The sequence below is a fragment of the Bubalus kerabau genome, chromosome 6 (genome assembly GCF_029407905.1).
Source record: "Bubalus kerabau isolate K-KA32 ecotype Philippines breed swamp buffalo chromosome 6, PCC_UOA_SB_1v2, whole genome shotgun sequence".
In the NCBI taxonomy this organism is placed as follows: domain Eukaryota; kingdom Metazoa; phylum Chordata; class Mammalia; order Artiodactyla; family Bovidae; genus Bubalus; species Bubalus kerabau.
Window position 1 is genome coordinate 17,266,747 of NC_073629.1, and position 23,750 is coordinate 17,290,496.

The 23,750-nt window shown below is 45.9% G+C and overlaps 1 protein-coding gene across 2 annotated transcripts in view; it reads right to left on the reverse strand.

Annotated features, from left to right (window-relative positions):
• Positions 1-23,064, reverse strand: part of INTS3 (integrator complex subunit 3) — a 39,213-nt gene extending 16,149 nt beyond the window's left edge. The window contains exons 1-8 of one of the 2 annotated variants that reach the window (XM_055584224.1): positions 22,136-23,064; positions 11,692-11,775; positions 10,757-10,840; positions 5,955-6,068; positions 5,676-5,760; positions 4,279-4,345; positions 1,854-1,998; positions 454-583 (exon numbers count right to left, since the gene is read on the reverse strand). In XM_055584224.1, coding sequence (XP_055440199.1) covers positions 454-583; positions 1,854-1,998; positions 4,279-4,345; positions 5,676-5,760; positions 5,955-6,068; positions 10,757-10,840; positions 11,692-11,775; positions 22,136-22,279 — 853 coding nt within the window. In that variant the 5' untranslated portion in view covers positions 22,280-23,064. The remainder of the gene's footprint in view (positions 1-453; positions 584-1,853; positions 1,999-4,278; positions 4,346-5,675; positions 5,761-5,954; positions 6,069-10,756; positions 10,841-11,691; positions 11,776-22,135) is intronic. The other variant, XM_055584223.1, reaches the window with a different exon arrangement.
• Positions 23,065-23,750: the final 686 nt, after the last annotated feature.

Consider the following 23,750-nt stretch of genomic DNA (forward strand, 5'->3'; position numbering starts at 1 on the left):
CCCCCACAGAGGATTTTGGCTAAGCTGGATCCTTGGAATTCAGAGGCATCACAGTTCCTGGGGAGGAGCCTTCGCTTACAGGACAAATTCCAGTGCCTCTGCTGAGTCAGTCTCACAAGCTGACCTCTGACACTCCTGACACTCAGTGAAGCTGGAAACTGGTCATCGGCTCAACTCTTGAGCCCAAGAGTTGGTGGGACAGGAGGAGGAGGAAGATCACAGCTCTCTATCTCACTTTTTCTTAAATGACAAACAGCTAGAGCTTGCCAGATAGGGACTGTCTGGGAACATGAATGGTTCTGTGTAGTCCTGCCGTTCCCACATCCAGCTGTCCCCAGCAGAGCTTGCCCAGTCCCAAGCTTCTTAAACCTGACTGCCAAAGCCTCTCGTATCCACTCATTTCTGCCTTCTCGAGTGACCTCTCAAGGACAGGATGCCCCAACCTTTACTTACCTGTGAACTGAGGACTCAAGGCCTGAGGGTTATGGATAATATCTTTCCAAAGCAGTTCAAATTCTGGTATCCTGGCAACATTCTGAAGCAGTCTGACGAGGTCTCGGCCAATCATCAAACATTCCATGAACTAGATGGGGTGGGTGGTGGGAGACGGGAAAGAGAATAAAAACAAGAACTGTCTACCTGCAGAAGGGAGGAAGGAACAATATGTTCCAGGGAGGGGAGGAAAGGGGTCGAATGGATTACACAATTTTTTCCGGAACCAAGGGATTGGCTCCAAGCTGTTCAAGGGGGAAGAGAGCTGAAGTTGGGGACAGAAATCGAGGAGGAGAGGTTGCTGAAAACTGCTGAAGCCCTGCTGCCGTCACATTAATCTGTGGCCCTCTCCTCCCAGAATGGTTTCAGTCCAGGTCAAGGGACACAAACATTCCAAAAGGCTAGGGCTGGTAAGTTGAGCTCCAGACACCTTACCCCAGGACTTGCTTGGTCCAATAGAACTCTCTGTGGTAACGACATGACCTCTAGTTGTACTGTCCAAAGGATACCCATTTGCCAGATGCGGCAAATGAGCACTTGAAACGTGTCTAATTCAACTAAGGAACTGAATTTAAAATTTTTATCTAATTACAATGTGTGTGTGTGCTTTTTTTTCCCTGGCCACACTGTGCAGCATGTGTGGACCAAGTTCCCCAACCAGGGACTGAACCCATGACTCCTGCACCGGGAGCAGAGAGTCCAAACCACTGGACTGCCAGGGAGTCCCTAATGTCAATTAATTTTAGCTTATATTGTGACACGTGGCTAGTGGCTACTGCATTAGACAGCTTTAACTCTAGGATCTGTCTCTCCTGGGAGATCTGACAGTGGACAATTCACTGTCCAACTTGACCATGGCAGTTACCCCGGCAGGCAGGGGGGTGGGTGGGGGTAACGTAGCAGTGGAAACACAAGACAGCTTCTGTCTGGGACGTGCTGTGTGACAGCGCCCGTGAAGCTGACCAGGGAAGTCCCCAGGATGCCAGTGTAACCAACAGGGTTCCAGTAACTGGGGCTTTGTTGTTGTTTAGTCCCTAAGTTGTGTCCAGCTCTTTGCGACTCCACGCACTGCAGCAAACCAGGCCTTCCTGTCCCTCACCATCTCCCACAGTTCACCCAAGTGCGTGTCCATTGAACCAGTGATGCCACCCAACCATCTCATCTTCTGCCATCACGGGAACTAGGGCTGCTCCACACTGACTTCTCCACCCTGCTAGCCTCATCTGTCTTACAGTGATGAAAAAGCAGCAGACCTTGAACCACCTCCAGTCTCCACCACATCTCTGGCCCCAGGTCACCAGAGAACTGACGAGAGGTGTCCCTTTCCGGGTCTCACTTTCTTACGGGTTTTTTGTCCTCACCCGCTCCCGAAGCAGTGAGATGCAGAAGTCCACCTCCTTCTGCCTCAGGGCCTGGAGCTGGGCGGTCCCGTGGTGGTCGACGATGAGGCGGAGGTATGTGTAAACAGCCATGGCGATGAGGATGCTGCTCTTCAGTACCCATTCCCTGCAGGGAGGGAAGACACTGAAGACATGGGCACCTGCGCTCCATCTAGACCCACCCCATTTACCCCCACGCCTGGCTCCAGTGCCTCGGAAATGGCTGATGATTAGCACTGGGAGTGAGTTTCTGGTTCCTTAATTGCTCACTCGTGCTGTCGTTATCTATCTTGGACCATTAACTGGCTACGGTGGGGACAACTTCCTCTCACTCTACCAGGTGCCCAATAAAGATAAGTGCTAAATGAAAGCAATCTCTACCACATAAGTACTTCTAATAAAATAAGTTTGTTGACTCAGTCATTCAAACATTAACGGAGTGCCTACTGTGTGCTAAGCCCTGAAAGAGGCACAAGGGACACAGATAAGCCATAGCTTCTGCCTGACTCAGACTAGGAGTGAAAAGGTGTGCAAGTGCCCCTCAGCCTGCAGTTCTTAAAGTGCAGCCCAAGGACCTCTGGGGATTACCAAGACCCTTTCAGGACCGTGGAGATTTCAGAACACACTGGGTATGCTTGTCATTACCAGCCCAGCACAACACAAATGTTCCCCTGATTTGTTCTCTGGCCACTGATCCCACTCCCAGTCAATGAGTCACCTGCCTTAAATCATAATCTGAAGAGAAGAACATGATTTTGGATGGCAAAGCCTATTTTCCCAGGAGTTTTAGACATTTCCTGGAGAAAAGGTGGTAATGGAAGAATTGCGTTCCCTGTTGCTTGAAGAGGAGTACTAAGAAACTGTGGGGAGATTCAAAGACTCCAACGCTGGCTCAAATCACCAAAACTGGGGAGCTGTCTCCCCTAAACAAGCAGTTTGTAAGTGTTTTAGCACCCCTGCTGGAAGACAGGGAACCAGAGGAAAAAGACGGGGAGTTTAATTAATCCAACCAGGCAACATCCTGATTCCGGAAAAGGTGGCCTCAAGCCACCTAATTAATAGACTCTGGCCTTCTCCTTTCACAGAGTAAAAGCAGCAGCCAAGACCACTGGGGTGGGTCCCCCTCCCCCACCTGTAACCTTTTAATTCCACACCCCTAAAAAGACCTGGGAAGGAGTGGGAAAGAAGGTGTGAAAGAGGACAGTTTTAAAGTTCTAAAGATTCATGTGCATTAAAAGATGTGAGTTTTTTGGAGGGCAGGAGACAAGGTAGGGCAGTTATCCGACACCTGTACAGTAAGACTGTGCTCTGACTGCCCAAATGAGAAAAATTCTGCTTTAAGGTATGGGAACAGAAGGTATCCGGCACCAGGAACAAAATTAGAAAAACCACTTCTTAGGAAGATTGCTAGCGGAGGTGATAAATGTATCTGAGACATGGGATGGGGTAATGAAGAGAAAGATCAAAGTGAAACCCTCTGACCTAGGATGTTAGGAAGGCCCAGTGACTTAAGACAAACAGAGATCTGATAAGAAACTGCTAGGAGCTCATGTGCTGTGCGCCGGTACCAATGATGGAGCCGTGCTGCCAGCCGCACCTGCGGCTGCACATCCAGGCCCGGGGCACTAGGTGGCACTGGCCGGCAGGGCTGGCACAGCTCTGCAGTTCTGCAGTGCACAGAACACAGCCATCTCTTTCACAAGTGTGAAGAAGGGCTGAGGTCCATTCTTCTAAACCACTGGAAATACAGAGACTATCAGCCGTCTCAATCGTGTGACAACTGTGGTGTCCTCTCCCAGAAACAGACTCTGAAATCACGCAACAGGAAGTTGCGGCCACAGGACCAAGAGGTAGGCCTCACACCCAAACAAGCTCGAATACGCAACAGCCCGCAAACTTTCTGGTCCTTTACTTTGATGGAGAAGGGATCTCATGCCCTCCGCACCACTGGCCTCAGTGACCTCCTCATTCTCACCACCCCCTGTGCCACGTCAACAAAAGGAGGGCATGGGTAGGATGGACAGTCTTGGAAGGGAGAACAGGGGTACCTGCCAGGCCTGGGTGGTTGGCCGGCCCCACTCTGCTGAGTTCATTCTCCCCTACCTCCCGCCAAAGATAAACATTCCATGGAGGTCTGGATCAAAAATAAACCCTTATCAGATGAAATGAGTTTTTCCTGGGCTCTGAGATATTTTAGTAAAAACCTTCTTTCCCACTCCTTCATCCCTGGGCCACAGCACAGCATTAATTCCGTCTCTTGCCACCAGTACGTGGCTGCTCCCTCCCCCACCTCACCGTCTCTAACCTACTGTGCTCTTGGGCCACTAACAGCTCCTCACACACCCCTGCGTCCCATACCCAGTGTGGCCGCATCCAGCTCTTGCCCTCCCCTCACGACAGACTCTACCTCTGCTCCATCAGGATATCCAGAACACTCTCTGCCAACCAGATGTTTTTTGCCGTAACATCCCCACCTGATCAAAGGGGGAGAAAACAGAGAGTCAGTACGGCTGATTAGTGACTCAGCTCAGCCAGTACACTCCTTCTCCCTCTTACTGCTCCATCCCTGACTGTTATCCCATCCCTGATGCTCTGAGGGCTGAAAAAACTGTCTTTGTTTTGTCAGGCTTTACAATTTCCCTCTTTGCCTCCAGAGAGACGGAAAGGGAAGGTTTGGGGTTTTTCCAGAAATCAGAGCTGCTACTTTCCACAGACAGGGGGTTGCAGCGGGATTACTTTGACCCCTAAAAGGGAATGTCTGGGAAGGAGATATGAAAAGCCCACAGCTGGAAAGAACAGATGACATTTCAAATAGGGCCTGACAAGTCCAGGAGGCAAGCAACAGCTGCAGTCCAGCCACCGGATGTCCCAAATCCTGTGTTCAGCTCAAGACAGGCCAAGGGTTTTTGGTCTCCAGGTATCACAGTCTCGAGTGCTTGCTATGAAACTTCCTGGGGCAGAATTAAACAAGCAGTAATGCCAGATCAAAATCATAGGATCAGAAGTGGGGACTAGGAGTGCCAAAAAGGGAAGAAAGTGCCAGGAGAATGGATAAAAATAGCCAGCACAACAACGCTATGCCTTGCCCCAGGTCCTAATGTAAAAATTCAATTTACAGAGTCACACATCACGTAGATGAAGGTTTATACACATCACAACAGGAGCATCACTGTTATATAAAATCCTGAAGAAGCAAAGAACCGAGGGGCAATGGTGAGGTAGAGAGACAGGGTCATTTTTGCACAAACACGTGTAATCTTGGGAAGAGAAGTAGCAGGGGCAGGACTCTTGGATAATCAGCGGTTCAGATGTCTCTGAAGATAACGAAGCCTAAATGTCAGGGTCTGTTCTGCGACACAGTTTGTCCCTCAAACTGGGCCTAAGTGTTTAGGGCATTGAGGTGGAGCCAGAGAAGATGTCGGGGGCTCTGAAAGTACAGTGAGATGAGAACCAATTATTTTGCCCTTACTTCTCCCCCATTCCTTCCAGATTCTTCCTGATCCAATAGGCCACGAAACCCCAGAGTGAGGACTGGTTACAATAGGCCAACAACAGGCTAAATATTCTCTATCAGGCCTCAAGTTTGGCAGGAAGGAAAAAGGCAAGACTTATTGCTCCAAAAGGCCCCCTGTAACTTTTCAATTTCTTTGTGGAACATATGTGGCCAGAAGATGCCTGGGTCAAAAGGAAAGAACATAAACAGTCCAGGAATCAAGTCCCTTAGGCACTCAATCATTCTCCACTGCCTGGACTTAGGCATACTGCATACTTCTTTCTTCTTTATGCTCTTGCCATCCAACTCACCGGCAATCTGCTTCATGAATGTCATGCAAACACCATCGGCTCCCAGAACCCCACTTTTCACTAGTTCCCGTACCAACCACACCAACTAAAGGAGAGAGAAAAAGACGTATGAAGAGAAGGGCCTGTAAATTTGAGAAAGGGTCTAATCCAGTCATTTTATAAGTTAGGTGTACAAAGACAAGAGTGTGTTACCCCTGATTCCTCCTTCCCTTCCGCTTAGGAGAGGATCCATTTTCTGTTATGTCTCTGAGCTGGATCTCTCTTTCTTTCTGGCCTTACCTGAGTACGGCAGGTATCCTGCAACTTCAAGTACTTCTCCATGAGTATCTGGTTGATTTTATTCAGAACAATATTCATGCCGTCACGACTCACCAGAGCCAAGTCCCGGTAACACTGTAAGAAGCGAGGTTTGTGAGCAGCCAGCAAGCTAAGGATAGGCTCCTGACCCCACTCACAGGGGGGCCCCTGCCCCCTAGCCTCTCCAACATAAATACTACCAATGGGATACAAGTGGCAGTGAAAAATTTTCTGCTCTAGAAGGCATGCTTACCATTCAACGACCAAAACACAAGACTTTCCACTCTGGAAAGACTTTCCACAAACCTTTCATAGGCTCCACCATCCCAAATCTATCCCTTGCTCTGTCATTCAGGGTGGGGATAAGGGACTGAGTTATTCTAGTAAGACAGAAAAGCCTGCTAAGAAAAGCTCCCTGTCCCCTTACCTCCCTCCTTGGGAAGCGTCACACTGTTTGAAGCCACCAGCTGAGCAAAACCAGGTGGAGGCCATCTGCTTTTCATCTGCCAGTAAAAGGTCACTGCAGAATGGGTTTGGTTGAACAGGCCGGAAAGGATCTCAAAGAGATTTTTAGACTTGTATTGACACAGCCAGATGAAACAAAGGGCTAGGAGTATTAAGGAAAGAGGATCCATGGACCAGGATCCCGGAAAGAAAGGGCAGACCCAAACCAAACTTCCTTAACGAAGCATCTTTCTTCTTTTCTCCAGGCTGCCTTTTACTTCTGCCAAGTACTGAAGAAGGAGGGGTCCTTTAGCACATCTAACTCTGGGGGAGGTAAGGGAATGCATGCCAATTTCCTCTGAGAGCTCCTGTTTCTCTCACCCTGTCTCTCTAAAGAGACCAGACTCCTGGAGGACTACCTTAGGGGACCTCATTAGCAACCTCCTCAGCCTGCTGGGTTCTATGCCGTCAGGGTCTTGGCACAAAGGGCAAAATTATAGATAGGCAGTATCTCACAACCTCGGATGGCCAGTGGCAAGGACAGCATCAATAATAATAGCAATTATAACAGGGAACACGCATTGGCATTGTGCGAAAACTTTATATTCTACTTGCTGCATCTGAATCACATAGTCACCCTATTTATTATCATCTCTGTTTTTATAGATGAGGAAACAGGAACAGAGAGGTTAAAGTAATTTGCCCCAGATTACATTAGAGATAAGAGGAAGATTCAAATCCCAGCAGTCCAACTCTGGATTCCAAGCTCTTGATCATCCCGACATTATCGTCAGAAATAACTAAAAGAAGAGGCTGCTGGGGATGGAGGTTAAGAGCTTACAGTGGCTTTGAGACTACTACATTCCTAAACTCATTCATCCTATGTGTTCAAAAGAGAAGTACTCCGGGACTTCCCTGGCGGTCCGTCCAGTGGTTACGACTCGGAGCTTCCGATGCAGGGGGTGCAGGTTCGATCCTTGGTCTGGGAACTAAGATCCTACATGCTGTGTGGCATGGCCAAAAAATTTAAAAAATATAAAAATTTTTTTAAAAAAGGAGAAAGAGAGAAGTAATCCTCAAGACCAGCTGCTCCCTGGATTTGGTGTGTCTAGGGACTCCTAAGAGATTAGCTATCCTACTTCCACTTCTTCTATTATCCTTAAGTCAAAACAAGCATTCCAATGAAAATACAAATACTGAGAGATTCCCCCATGTGCCATAAACTTTTCATATTCAAAGGAGAATTTGATTATCCTGACTCCATCTGCCAGAGGGAGGGCTGGGAGATCAAAAGTACAAGCAAGGGAACAAGAGGTAAGAGAAGCCAGTGAACTATTGCCAGCTTGCTCGTCAGTAAATGTGGTTCAGCCCTGGAGCCCTCCCTAGAGGAGTGAGTCACAGGATGGGCAGAGGATGAGGGATGCAGAGGCAGAAGGGAGACCTATGTCAGGCCAAAGACAGAGACACAACTAATAAGAGAGGAGCTGTTTCCTTCTATTCAAAGGAAAGCAGAAATCCCAGAGATGCAGAAGAGACCCTGACAGGGAAGGACAGCCCCTCAGGAGACGCAGGGTCAGACGAAGCAAGTAGGTTCTGGCTATCTAATTCCATGCTCCATCTGGGACCTTATTAACCACAACTGCTGGTAATGCATGCAGCCAGGCACCAGGAGGATCACATCATATCATATTCTTGATGGTGCCAGTTGTCTCTCCAAACTCTGTGCCAGTGTGCTGACTGGCTTGGAAGATAAGTAGATGGGTGGAAAGACTCAGTGGGAAACAGAGGGTCCCAAAGGAGAGGAAAGGTGACAGGATGGTGCTGAGGTAGGATACCTGTCCTGTGCCGGCAACAGTGATGTTCCAGCCTCGGCCCTCACAGCCCTCAACTTTCTTTCTAGAGCCAGCTGCCGAGAGAATCACCTGGACCAAGAACTGCCAGGGCCTGGTGTTGTACCTTTGGTGACGAAGGACCTTGTATCAATGTTAAATCCTTTCCTATCACCTTTATCCCCTGACTACTAGAACCGGAGCAGAAGTTAAGGCCTTCAACTTAGCCTCCCACCATACGGCAGTCCCCCAGCCTGGCCTGCTCCCAGCGATTCAGTCTGGACATCAAATAAGAAATAAACTCAGAGAATATAAACACAAGGCTGCAAGTTAGGAAGGTAGATCTGGAACAAAATCCACCCCACCTATATTCCACTCTCCGCCAACACCTGACAGCTCTTTCCTTAACTAAGTTTCTGTTCCAGAGACAGAATTAACTCCAAGTAAATCCTTAGGAAACACTCCCCTTGGTTTAAACTGAAGCCTAAAACAATGCATTGGGATCAGTTATCAGTTACACCCACCCACAACTTCTGCAGGACACAGTATTCTGTAAGACAATCACCCGTTTAGGAAGAAGGATAAAGTACTACAAGATGGGGCAGATTCTTCCACCACTCTCTGATCTGGCTCAAGGCCTCTGAATGAGTCATACCTGATAGTTCCTCATTTGCCTAAAACTGTATTCTCCTAATTCCCAGTCTCCCTGCTTTGTCTGAAGAGGCTCCTAGGTAGGGGATGTAATGGGAAGCCTTCAGCGTGTGAAAATAACTCTGATGCAACCAACCCTGTCAACCAACTACAAGACCCAAGGAGAGGGCCTGGGCCACGCTCATGGGGCAAAAAGAAGACAAGGTGCTCTAGTGCCTTGTCATGGCTGGGTGGCCAATTCATGACATAATAAGCTTTTATAATGCATAGCCCTGTGACCTCTCACTGACTGGTCAGGCAAAGAGGTAGAAATACCATGGGGCCCTGCCCTCTTCACTGAGATTTACTGATTTACCCTAGCTGATTCAGATCTCACCTGAAACACAAATAAAACCAGTGGGCAAGACGAATCTGCACTGAGATGACTAAATAAGGTTTTAATTATATATATAAAAACTCACACGAGAGAAAACTAAACCTTAACCCCAACCCTTCACCCCCAACTTTGTCAACACTTTCTTTAAAACAGCGAGGCTGGGGTGGATCACGTTACTGATTAACAACACCAAACTGGAGATGTTCATTTGTCTTCAAGGTTCTCAATGATAAACTTGCTATGAAAATGAAACGCCAACTTAACCCAACAATGTCCCAGCCCAGAAATGGCCTGGGAAACCAGGGACTTGTCAATACTTGCTGCCCTACCACCTACCCTCACCCCAGGTTTGCCATGACTGCAAGCAGCTAAGCCAGGGGACCATGGGTATCCTGTCCTTGTCCCTGAGAACGCTGTTCCCTTGGTTCTCCTTGAACAAACAACCTCCAGGTTTCTTATAGGTGCACTGAGAGCAGTTGGGGGAAGGGAACAAAGCCGCCAGTTTCACATGGGCTTTCTGAGAAGATTAAATGTCCGGCTAGAGCTGAACACAATGCTGGACACAGCATGACTGTTTCCTTTCCCGCTCCCTTTGTTCAAGGAAGGGGCAAGGAGAAAACTGAATTCCCCCACACCAAGCTCTTCTCTGTTAGTGTCATGCAGTTAATGCCAGATACAACAAGTGTCTCTAAACCATCATGCAAGACTCAAGGACACAGAAAGTGGAAATCCAGAGAGGCAAAAGACAGGATTTTGCTACTTTATTATAGAAAGAATGGAGTCCAAAGAGAACATCCTGCTCAGTCCCTCACCTCAAGGAAGGATCTCTCTTAAACCATTCTATTAATATCAATACATAAAAGAGACTCTTCCATTTGTGAAGCACTCCAGACTGGTTTTCATACAGTATTCCTCAGGAAGTCTGACTCCAGTGTATTCCAGTCTTCTCTTAATCACTACATTATCATGGCATCGCCTAACATTAAGCTTTCTAGGGCTTCCCTGGTGGTCCAGTGGTGAAGAATCTGCCTGCCAATGCAGGGGATATGGGTTCGATCCTTGGTCCAGGAAGATGCCACATGCCTCAGGGCAACTAAGCCTGTGTGCCACAACTAGAGGGTAGCCCCTTGTCTACAACTAGAGAAGCCTGTGGGCAGCAACAAAGACCAGCACGGTCTCTGGATTGAATCCCAACTCTTTCAGCCCTGACTCAAAAATCTACAATTTAAAACTCTTTAAATCCCTTTTCACTCTCACAACTGCATTTTCTTGCCTTTTAGCTTCAGGATCTGAAGAGAAAGGAAGGACTTTAGTAAGAAAGTGACCCATTTACTGAGTGAAAAGGGAGTTGTAACTATATTTGGAGAATAAGATGATCCAGCCCTGGTCCAAGGGTCTGATACTAAACCAGTTAAACCAAAGTTACACCATTCTCTCAGATCATATCTGAGAAGGGAATATGGGGCCAGAGTAGGGAGTCTTACCTTCTGGGCTTGGGCTGGTTCAGTAAGGACAAGGGTGAAGAGGCCCAGGCAGATTTCCTCATGTTGCGGGGGGCCTTTGCATACCTGGGATAAAAGGAAAGAAAAAACTAGCTGTCACTCAAAAGAAAAGTTCTTAAGCACAGTTGCTCCCAGAAAACTTGGGACTCTTGAGTAACCTGCAAAGGAGAATCATCAGCTAAAAGTGATGGGCATCTGTTTTAGGAGAGAGGTGGAGAGAAAGGATGGATCCATACTGCTTTCTCCAAGGCTTGATGAAGGCCAGAGGCAGAAAATAAAGTGTTTGAAATTGGGGGGGGGGAGGAATCCTATTCCACACCTTAACAGCCTTCAGTAGAGAGGGAGCCACAAAGAAACATAGTCAAGACTTTGGGCAAATCACTGAACCCCTGGTATGTGTAAGGTGAAGACATAATAAGAAAAATTGCTAACAATAAATATTTACTGAACATTTACTGTGTGCCAGAAACTACTCTAAGTCCTTTCCATGTATTACTTTAAATCCTTCAACCTCAGAAATGTAAAAGATCAAATATGTGAGGATGATTTATAAAGAAAATTAGCCACCAGAGAACTCTAAGTTATTTTTTAAAGTTGTTATTTAATGATGCCTAAAGCAACCCACTCCAGTACTCTTGCCTGGAAAATTCCATGGATGGAGGAACCTCATAGGCTACAGTCCATGGGGCTGCAAAGAGTCGGACACAACTGAGCAACTTCACTTTCACTTTCAAGGCTCCAAGAGATGGGACTCCCAGATTAGGAAAGACAGAGAGGAGTTGGGAAGCCTGGTTCAGCAAACCAAGACATGAGCTTCAACCCCTAGCTCCTAAACACTGAAGTCTTTCCATCTTTCTGATCATGTCTAAAAGCTTTCAAAGAAGCAGAAATGGGTTCAAAGAGAGTATTATACTCACATAGGCATTGAGGGCATCATTGGCCTCTCTCTCTGAGACACCAGTAGTCATCGATGTCACAATGCTCATACATCTTTCCAATCTCTGTGAAGGGGTGAGAAAAAAATTTAGAAGCCTTCATACCATCACCTATGACATATTTCTGGTCCCAAAAAAGCTTTTTAAAAATTTAAATCACGTCACATCTCCAAAGTAGAGAAAACCACTAGGCCATTCAGGTATGACCTAAATCAAATCCCTTATGATTATACAGTGGAGGTGATGAATAGATTTATTCATTGGGATTAGATCTGATAAACAGCGCCTATAGAACTATGGACAGAGGTTTGTAACATTGTACAGGAGGCAGTGATCAAAATTATCCCAAAGAAAAAGAAATTCAAGAAGGCAAAAGGGGTTGTCTGAGGAGGCTTTACAAATAGCTGAGAAAAGAGAAGCAAAAGGCAAGGGAAAATGGGAAAGATATACCCAACTGAATGCAGAGTTCCAGAGAACAGCAAGGAGAGACAATAAGATCTTCTTCAATGAACAATGCCAAGAAACAGAACAGAACAATAGAATGGGAAAGACTAGAGATCTCTTCAAGAAAACTGGAGATATCAAGGGAACATTTCATGCAATGATGGGCATGATAAAGAACAGAAACAGTAAGGACCTAACAGAAGCAGAAAAGATTAAGAAAAAGTGACAAGAACACATAGAAGAACCATACAAAAAATGCCTTAATGACCAGGATAACCACCATGGAGTGATCATTCATCTAGAGCCAGATATCCTGGCTCTAGAGTGTGAAGTCAAGTGGGCTTTAGGAAGCATTACTACAAACAAAGTTATGGAGGTGATGGAATTCCAGCTGAGCTACTTCAAATCCTAAAAGATGATGCTGTTAAAGTGCTGCACTCAATAAGCCAGCAAATTTGGAAAACTCAGCAGTGGTCACAGGACTGGAAAAGGTCGATTTCCATTCCAATCTCCAGGAAGGGCAATGCCAAAGAATGTTCAAACTAAGGCACAATTGCACTCATTTCACAGGCTAGCAAGGTAACGCTCAAAATTCTCCAAGCTAGGCTTCAACAGTATGTGAACCAAGAACTTTCAGATATACAAGCTGGATTTAGATAAGGCAAAGGAACCAGAGATCAAATTGCCAACATCCATTGGATCATAGAAGCAGCAAAGGAATTCCAGAAAAACATCTACTTCTGCTTCACTGACTATGCTAAAGCCTTTGACTGTGTGGATCACAATAAACTGGAAAATTCTTCAAAAGATGGGCATACCAGACCACCTGACCTGTCTCCTCAGAAACTTATAGGAGGCCAAGAAGCAAGTTAGAACTGGACAGGGAAGAACTGATTGGTTCAAAATTGAGAAAGGAGTACAACAAGGGTGCATACTGTCACTCTGCTTATTTAACTTCTGTACAGAGTACATCATGTGAAATGCTGGGCTGGATGAATCACAAAGTAGAATCAAGACTTTTAGTCGTTCAGTTGTGTCTGACTCTTTGTGATCCCATGGACTGCAGTATGCCAGGCTACCCTGTCCTTCAATATCTCCCAGAATTTGCACAAACTCATATCCATTGAGTCAGTGATGCCATCCAACCATCTCATCCTGTCACTCCTTCTCCCTTTGCCCTCAGTCTTTCTCAGCATCCAGAAAAACAGGAGAAGTATCAACAACCTCTGATATGCAGATAATACCACTCTAATGATAGAAAGTGAAGAGGAACTAAAGAGCCTCTTAATGAGGGTGAAAGAGGAGTATGAAAAGCTTGCTTGAAACTCAACATGATAAAAAGCAAGATCCTGGCTTCTGGTCCCATTACTTTATGGCAAACAGAAGGGGAAAAAGTAGAAGCAGCAACAGATTTTCTTTCCTTGGGCTCCAAAATTGCTGTGGCCAGTGACTGCAGCCATGAAATTAAAAAGATGTTTGCTCTTTGGAAGGAAAGCTGTAACAAACCTAGACAGTGTAGTAAAAAGGAGAGACATCACTTTACTGACAAAGGTCTGTATAGTCAAAGCTATGGTTTTTCCAGTAATCATAAACAGATGTTACAGTTGGACCATAAAGAAGGCTGAGCACTGAAGAATTGATGCTTTTGAATTGTGGTGTTGGAGAAGATTCTTGAGAGTCCCTTGGACAACAAGGAGATAAAACCAGTCAATCCTAAAGGAAATCAACCCTGAATATTTATTGGAAAGGCTGATGCTGAAGCTGAAGCTCCAATACTTTGGCCATCTGATGTGAAGAGCCGACTCACTGGAAAAGACCCTGATGCTGAGAAAGACTGAGGGCCAAGGGAGAAGGAGTGACAGAGGATGAGATGGTTGGATGGCATCACTGACTCAATGGATATGAGTTTGTGCAAACTCCGGGAGATATTAAAGGACAGGGTAGCCTGGCGTACTGCAGTCCATGGGATCACAAAGAGTCAGACACAACTGAGCGACTGAACAACAACACATCTCCAGACCTAACTACCAGTTTACAAGTCAAGTCACCATGGGGGTATAATCAGCAAAATCCAGTAAGTGTAAACCATGACAGGCTTCCTGGTTTCTTTAACATTTAAACTGCAAGGGGAAAAGCAGGGAAGGGGAACCTCATGTATTAGACGAGGCTTAAGTGAATTCTCTGGCAGTCCAGGGGTTAGGACTTGGCGGTTTTACTACCAGGGCCTGGGTTTGATCCCTGGTTGGAGAACTAAGATCCCACAATCCATGTGGCAGGCCAAAAAAAAAAGAAAGACTTAAAATGACGACTCCTTGAACAGAATAAGGACTCACGAAACCATGCTGATAGATACATACATACATGACAAAGAAAGAAGGGAAAGCTCTTCCTTACAGCGGAATGCCAACTGAAAACACAGAAGGAATGACGGAAGCAGTAACTGGTTCAGGGAAGTATCATTAACGCTAAAACTAGAGGTGAAACTCTCACAAGAGTATATAGTCACATACGCTCAAAATACTTCTTAATCAAAGAGAAAACAACTGAAGGGAATTCTGGAGGATAACATCTTAAACCAAGCAATCAGAGTTAGTATCCTGAGTAACAAGACAAACTGACAGCTGAAATTTCAGACAACCCAAATTGAGAGATTCTATAAAATAACTGGCCTGTTAAACTATTTAAGGGGAAGGACAGAGACAGGACCAAGAATAAAAGAGATAGTACACCTAAATTCAATGTGTGATTCTAGGCTGCTATAATGGACATTATTGGGACAACTGGTAAAATGTGAATATGTACTGTAAGTAATATTGACATACTGATGTTAAATGTTCCAATTTCGATAATAAAACAGGGATTATGTAACTGAGAATCCTGTTCTTAGGAAATACTCCTGCAAGTATTTAAATCTTAAGTGGCATGCAGCTGCAACTTATTCTCAAAAGGTTAAAATAATAATATGTATACAAAATGAAAAGCAAATGCAGCACATGTTAACAACTGGTAAGTCCAGAAGAAGAGAATGAGAGTTTTATGTCTTAACAGTTTTTCTATAAGTTTGAAATTATTTTAAAATAGTTATTAAGAAATTAAAGGGACATGTCAACTGAATGCAACAAATGTGTGCTCCTTGTTTGATTACTGATCTGAAAAAAAAACACTTACAAAAAGAATTTATGGGAATTCCCTGGTGGTCTAGTGGTTGGGAGTCTCTGTTTTGATGCTTGTGGGCCCAGGTACAAGCCTTAGTCCAGGAACTAAGATCTCACAAGCCATGCCACACAGCCCCCCAAAAACCCCCCCAAAACAAGAAACCCAGTAAAGCACATGAGAAACTTAAGGGGAAAAAAAAGATCTTTAAAAAAAAAAAAAAAAAGGATTTATGGAACAGTCGATTTGAACAATGAGTATTTATTACATTGAGGAATTATTATTATTTTAGGCATGCTATTGTGGTTATGTTAAAAAGAAAAAAGTCCATCTCTCATAGACATATATATGAAATACCTACAGAAGAAATGATATACCTTGGATTTGCCTCAAGATAATCCAGAGACTAAAGGGAGATACAAGACTGCCATGTACTGGTAAGCACTGAAGCAGAATGATCGCTCCAGGGTAGTTACACTACTCTCTCTACTTTTTCATGGTTGAAATGTCCCTCCAAAAACTTAAAAACTAAACTTTAAAAAAAAAAATAAAAAGGTGAGATTAAGAAAGAAAAGAACCAGTGGAGAACAAAAGGCCAAACTAAAACTTCCAGGGTCTCTAGTGAAACAAAGGTGAGGAGCACTACATTAAAATCCAGGTGGGGCTAGTGGTAAAGAACCCGCTTGCCAATGCAGAAGACAAAAAACAGAAGGGTTCACGAGGAAACTAGAACTGAAAGAGACACGTGTACCCCAATGTTCATCGCAGCACTGTTTACAATAGCTAGGACATGGAAGCAACCTAAATATCCATCAGCAGACGAATGGATAAGAAAGCTGTTGTACATACACACAATGGACTATTACTCAGCTATTAAAAAGAATGCATTTGAATCAATTCTAATGAGGTGGATGAAACTGGAGCCTATTATACAGAGAGAAGTCAGAAAGAAAAACACCAATACAGCATATTAATGCATATATATGGAATTTAGAAAGATGGCAACAATGACCTTATATGCAAGACAGCAAAAGAGACACAGATGCAAAGAACAGACTTTTGGACTCTGAGAGAAGGTAAGGGTGGGATGATTTGAGAGAATAGCATTGAAACATGTATATTACCATATGTGAAATAGATCGCCAGTCCAGGTTCTATGCATGAGACAGAGCGCTCAGGCCCGGTGCACTGGGACGACCCTGAGGGATGGGATGGGGAGGGATGTGGGAGGGGGGTTCAGGATGGGGGACACATGTACACCCATAGCTGATTCATGTGAATGTATGGCAAAACCCACTACAATATTGTAAAGTAATTAGCCTCCAATTAAAATAATTTTTTTTTAAAAAGAGAAGGGTTTGATCCCTGGGTCGGACTGCAAAGACCCCCTGGAGGAAGGCATGGCAACCCCCTCCAGTATTCTTGGCTGGAGAATCCCATGGATAGAGGAGCCTGGCAGGTTACAGTCCAGAGGGATCGCAAAGAGCTGGACACGACTGAAGCAACTTAGCACCAGAATGCACCAAGGACCATTCTTAATTATAAAGGCAAACTCTATAACACAATATGTGCTCAATATTCTAAGGAGATTTTAAGTCACAGATCCTGTTTCAAAGCATTTAATACTAAGGATAAAGAAAATATTGACAAAGTGTTTCTCATATTAGTCAGTGAGTCTCTTCCTAAACTACTTCCTAAGTCTTTTAAAACATCTTGTTGAGAACTACTGACAAATAAGGACATAGGAAAGAGGTCTAGAATGAAAGACCATCATGTTTCTCCTTTGACCATCATCCTGAAGTTGTCTAAATCCATCCCTACCTAAAGCAGAGTAGAACTGAGTATTAAGGCAAGGAGCTCCCAGAGCCAAAAAAAATTCAACCTAAATTAGGCTCAAAGCTGCTCAGGTTTGACAACGTCACTGTCCAACATCAGGTCTGACTATCCTCCAAATTAGGTCACATCAGCGTGCTTAGCCTTAATCAACAGCACCTGTGTACTTGTGAAAAGGAGCTGTGAGATCACATGAAAAGCTGAGCTGTAAATCTGACAACCCACCTCTCCCACAAACTCTGAGATCCATCATTACCTAGTCCAGCTCCTATATGATAAAGGGAGGTAAGAAAATAACCTCAGGTTGTATTTTCTCTTTTTAAGTCTTATTCTTCTTCATCTAAGGCAGTTATCAGTTCCTCCAGTTGCTAAATTTAGGCTGTTCTTGCTGGGCGCTCTGGGAGACCCTCCTTACCCGGCCTAGGTTAACAAGCAGTTTCAGAGTGGAGGAAGATGGTGAGTAAGCAGCAGCACAGCATCATAAAATCCTAGACATCACTTTGTGATAAAAAGGAAGAAATCTCTGCTGAATCAACAGAGATGCAAGAGAAGTCAAAAGAGCAGCTGGCTGTGGAGCCAATGGACAAGCAAGGAACAGGAGAATCCCTCCACACTTGTAAGCCTTAGGTTAATCTTAGGTGAGTTACCTAAATTACCAAAACTTACTTAACCTTTTACTTATAATACTCTAGTTTTCTCACCTAAAAAAATAAGAGACAGAACCCATATAAGGTTGCTTTGAAGATTAAACAAGGTTAACATATGTGAAAGCACCTAGCATATAGCCTCAGTTGAATCAGACTCTATTCCATCTTTGAAGCAGCTCAGCGATCACACAACTGAATCCATGAGGACCAGACCACCCTTCAACGCTCCCTGCCACTGCTTTTAATGGCATGTCCTCAGAGACTCCTGAAAACTGAGCCCTACACAGGACACTGGTAAATCCCTAACCAGGCTGAAGAGCTTCCTCTCCTACTTTTGCCTTCTGTGAGAGAAGAGGAAAGAGTACAGGAGAGGGGAGAAGGCCTGACAGATGGACCCTGCACCAAGATCCGGGAGCAAAGATGGACGGCTGGCCTAGTTCCTCCCTGTGATGTAACACAGGGCCCTTGCACAGACCCACGTTTCTCTAGGCCCCTCCTCAGTATCTAAGCTCCACTCAGAGGTCTGACTCATTTCTATGGGTCACTGCCGAGTCAAGAAAGAAAACTGGCATCTTGCAACAGGGAGGCCTAACTAAGGATGTAGAAAATGGGCCAGTCCAGAATTTGGATGGGTTAATAAAAGCAATGAGGAAAGAAATATGAGGGTCAGTTCTTCCCAGGCAATAGAAATATATAAAGGATACTGCTCTTCTTGAACTACAGAAATTTCTTTCCCAAACAGAGATGAGTGAACTAATTACAAATCATTCAGAGTGACTGGAGGACCACATCTCCTCAGAGGGCTGTAGAAAGCCAGATCCCTACAATCTAGTAGTACCCCTGCTTCCCCTCAGACAACCGAGGCCCTCAGTAAAGACGGAACCACACATGCAGTTGCCAACAACTGCTGGCAGAATGACTGTTCAGAGTAAGCAGTTCACGACAGCACCTCAGAGAGTTGAGTAAATATTTACCACCTCTAGGAGCTTCTAAAATAATTTTTCTAGTACTAAGACTACCTTACCATGGTTTCCATGACAGTAGCAGCAGATGGAGAGCGGGTAGAAAGCAGGGAGGCCTTCTAGTTTGCAAGTATATACCTGAAGCTGGAGACTATAAAGTCTGAGGATTGCTCTAACCTCTCAGTGTCTCCTCCTTCCTCCAGGTAACATACAGTTTGCTAAAAATTATATTATTTAATGGCTTCCCAGGTTGTTCATGGTAAAGAATCCGCCTGCCAAGCAGGAGACTCAGGTTTGATCCCTGGGTTGGGAAGACCCCCTGGAGGAGGACATGGCAGCCCACTCCACTATTCTTGCCTGGGGATTCCATGAACAGAGGAGCCTGAAGGGGTATAGTCTATGGGGTCACAAAGAGTTGGACATGACTTAGCAACTAAACAATAACAATAAAAAGTACTTAATACTGTCCCCTTATGGGAAGTCAGTGGCCTTTGGAGACTAAAATTCAAAGGCTTAAGGAAAAGATATGATCTGATCTACAAAATCCCCAAGGACTCACATTAGTAAAGGGTTACTGAACAAACTGGGTTCCAAGTATTCTACAACCGAGAGTCACTTGTAAGTGAAATGAGGATTTAAGGGGAAAAAAAATCAGAAATGACTCAAAGCCCATTCCCTGGAGAATCTTCACAGACGGGATGCGCCTTGGAGAAAACCTGGAAGGGACATACCTCTAACCAAATGCAAAACTAAGACCTGTCCAGAGCTTAAGAGGAGGTTCCAGCTTGTTTGAGCCACAGCTCCTGCCTTTAGCCTTGCTTCAAAGTGGACAGGGTCCTTCTCCACAGAGGAGTGACCAGGAGCTTTGAAGGCTTGTGAGATTAGAAGCTACGTGTTCTAAAGGCCTCCAATCTTTGGCACTATTTTTATCTCATTCCTCAAATATGGATGGGGATGGACAAGAATTCCCCATTCAAAGAAAAGAACAGGGCCAAAGAGAAGAAAGGATACGACAAATGGTCCCTTGGGTAGAAGGGTCACAACCCCTGCCTGTGATGCTCCTCACCAGCCCTTCACACTCTAGGCCTCGAAGGGCCCTTCCTCATCACGTCCAGCTGACTCCGGTCTCTTCACAACCCTCACTGGGTTTTTGTTTTTACCTTTCTTGTGAGTGTTAACTCAGTCTTTAGATGATAAGCTCTGGAAGGCAGGCCTTGGGTCTCCCTACTGTGTTCCTGGGCAATAGGTAGGACTATGCTGGAAACAACCAAGCCAGAACCACCAGAGATCAGTCAATACTAGGTTCTGAGTGCGGAGATGCGTGACGAGACCCAGAGGAAGAAGCCAGTAAGTCTTAACCTTAGTCACTCTGATCTAGTGCGAGCCACACACGAGGTTAGAAACTGGCAAGGCATGTTGGAAAATTCAGATGCAAAGGACAAAGGGCATAGAAGGAAAGGAAGAAGGCCAAGACAAGCTGAGAAACATCTACAGCACAAAGGATATCAAGAAAAAAAGGAGACCCCCCCCCCCCACTTCTTTCTGGAAACAGCTGAAAGTTCACTCTCAGACAGTCCAAAAGAGCAAGACAATAAATGCTTCATCCCTTATGAGATCCCCTTTTGCCATATTATTTCACTTGCTAGCCAACATGTCACTCCTCAGGGAATAGGATGCTGTGGTACAAATTAGAACAGGATGACCCTTCGGGCAATCAGGGTGGGAAATAAACAAGGGTTTCACTACCCTTGGGGTCTTTTCCCCTCCAACCAACTGGTGCAGTGATCAAAGGTAATCGATGATTTTCTTGCTACAATTCTAGAGGTCTAGTGCTAGAACGCAGGGCTCAATAAATACTTTGACAATGACAGTGGTCATTTCTAAACATGTAGATAATTTAAAATGCCAGGCAATCCTTGCAGTCATTTGCATTTGTTTCGGGAATACATTACTTTTAGCATTGTTAGCTGCCTTGTTAGTGCAACAGGTAGCACTCAAAAAATAGAAGCATTTTTTATGTTCCTAATTGGATTTACCTTAGCTGATAACAACAGAAGACAAACTCTGATTCATCTCATACAGAATTACAAGGGAGAAGCATGATGGAAAGCGTGTCTGCGAACAGACATATTTGATGGATAACCCACAAGGTTGCTGTCCAGGTGCTTCTTGATTCACAAAGCTCCTTTTTGCATGGGTTCTGCCATCCTGCATCTGAACCAACATTCCTTCAAACTTACAGTATGAATTCCACCTATCTACTTGACCACCCTCTAACATTTGATCAAGAGCTGTGACAAAGTCAGAAGCAGGGAAATTGCCCGTGAAGAGCCTAATAATTTACTCGTCCCGTCCCCGGATAACCACTGAGTTGAATGTATTAGGTCTTACAAACAATCCAGCCATCATGTCACACTTCTCAGTCTCATATTCCTAAGTATGTCTCTTCATATATGAAGTGAAGTGAAGTGAAGTCGCTCAGTCGTGTCCAACTCTTTGTGACCCCATAGACAGTAGCCTACCAGGCTCCTCTGTCCATGGGATTTTCCAGGCAAGAATACTGGAGTGGGCTGCCATTTCCTTCTCCAGGGGATCTTCCCAATCCAGGGATAGAACCCGGGTCTCCTGCATTGCAGACAGATGCTTTACCATCACAGGAAAGGGATAAATGATCAACTCTGGATTGTCAGGGACAGGGCAAGAGGAACAAGTTGGGGGGGGGGGGTGTCAATTATTCAGTAGTCTAAAATCCCTATTCAGGATCAAGGCATCGCCTCACCCTACCCTCTTTCTCAGCATCTGTGTGTTCCCTCCCTTGTGTGTGTGCCTTCTGGTTGTGAAGGACAGTCCCCTAGGTCCCATTCACCCGTAACAAAATACAACTCACTTTTCCTTAGGTCTTCACTCATTCTAAATGCCCACTTAACACCACCGGCAACTGAGGGTCTAAATGAAGTCAACACTATCTAAGAGGAGGCTCCAAGGTCTAGTGCAAGCTCCTATCAGATCCACCCACCAAAACACCTACACACACATACATTACTCAATACATGACCCTACTGAAACAGGGTTAAATATTAATTACAGCTGTGGCCTATATGTGAAAGGAATGCCAAAAATAAATCCAGTAGATCTGGATGCTATGTCCCTTCCTCATCAACACACCCCCCCCTCCACCCATTTTCACAGTAGTGGCTGCTGTTGCTATGACAACCTGTCCAGGAAGTTGGCCCACACTTCTTCCTTCAGGAGCAGGAAGTCAGGAGCAGTGTTTGTGTTGTCTTAGAAAAAACTTTAAGGCCTCCTCCCCCACCCCCACCCCACATCCGCTCCAGTATCCCTCCTCAACCCCATTTCTTAACTCCCTTCCCCACCCCCCACACCTACCTCCTCTAACTCATCCTTGGCATCCAAACTGGTTGAAAGTAGCAGCCTCCCCCCTCCTGGGGCTCCTGCTCCCGCTCCTCCTCCACCTCCCGCTGCTCCCGAAGCAGCTGCTGCTGCTGCCCCCTTTCCCTTCTGTAACTCCATGGCTGCAGCCGGGAGACGGGAAAAGGCCCGGGAGTGGATGGGTAGGAAGTCCTAGAAACGGGGAATCTAGGACTGACAAGGATGGGGGGCAAGAGGGACAAGGTGGGGTAGGGGATAAGGGTCCCTGGCCTCTGCACTCGTCCCTCCTCTCCGAAAGGGCGCTCCTGTGCAGGAGGCGAAGGCAGGCGGGCCTCTAGGTCGTGCCTCTGGACTGGCAATGCTGAGGAAACGCCGTTAGCTCCTAAGTATGCAGGGCTAAGGGTCTGCGCCCCTACGGGAAGTGTAGGAGAGGCTTCTGTCCCTGAAGAAATGGAAAAGGAGCCCTTTCTGGCTTCTGACCCTAAGAGAAGCTGGGAAAACCTTAAGTTTCTACCTCAGGAGGTGGGGGGGAAAAGGAGTCCTGCCCCTGAAGTAGGGGGTAGGAATCCTTCCTGGCTGATGCCCCAAGGATTGGGGAGCGAGGTTCCTTTGGTTCCGGCCCCCAGGGGGTGAGGGTGAGGCAGTAAGCGCTATAGGAGGACACGGACGACCAGCTTCTCCCTACACCACACAGAGGCGGCCATGGTGGAAGGGCGGGGGGTGGGAAGGCCAAGAGCGACGGCGGGGGAGGGGGAGGAATCGTGGAGGCCTGCGCCGGAAGTGAGCAGTCGCGGTCCCTGGCCTCCGCCAATAGCGGCTTCCGCGGTGGCTCTCAGTCTCGAAGGAGTAGGCCGACGATGGCCCACAGGCCTTTACCCCGGCTGCCAATAGTAGAGAGCAGAAGAGAAACCAGTCTGATGGACAGCCAGAGTGTCCAATCATATTCCTCTTCTGCTCTCGGGGGGCGGGATGGAACGACTTCCCGGAGGTGGGCGTGAGCGATCAGGAAGGAGAGAGGCTGCGCCTGCGTGGGTTGACGCGCGTGCGCGGCGCTGGCCTCCACCCCCTTTTCCTCCCTCGTTCAGAAGCTAGGGTTGTACTGGAGCCAGGGCGCTGTTCGTCCCTAGGTGGCTTTGAGAAACCCGAATCCTAGTTGTGAATTGACATAGCAGGGCCAAGGGGCAGAACCCTAACCCTTAAGCAGTGTCAGAGCAAATGCCATTGGATGGTGTGAAGCCAGCTGCCGGAGCTAAGAGTATATATCACACAAGCTATTGGGGAAGCGTCCGTGCAACTGCCGTTATCAGCCCGACACTGAGGAAAAATAAGAGCATGGCCCCTACTTTTGCACACCGCTCATTAGAATCATGCACTGATTCATTATTAGGCTTCTGGAAGCTCTGTATTGTCCTGCTTTATCTGTGTTCGTGTCAGCATTTGCCCCTAGCAATCCAGTGTGGAAGCTTGTTTTTGACGTTCTTTTCCCTCCCATAATTCAGTCAGTAAAGGCTTTTTATTAGAAATGTTTCTGGAATTTGTTCTTCTCTGGCCTATGTATGTGTGTATATGTATGTGTATATACACACACACATATATATATATATCCTTAGGG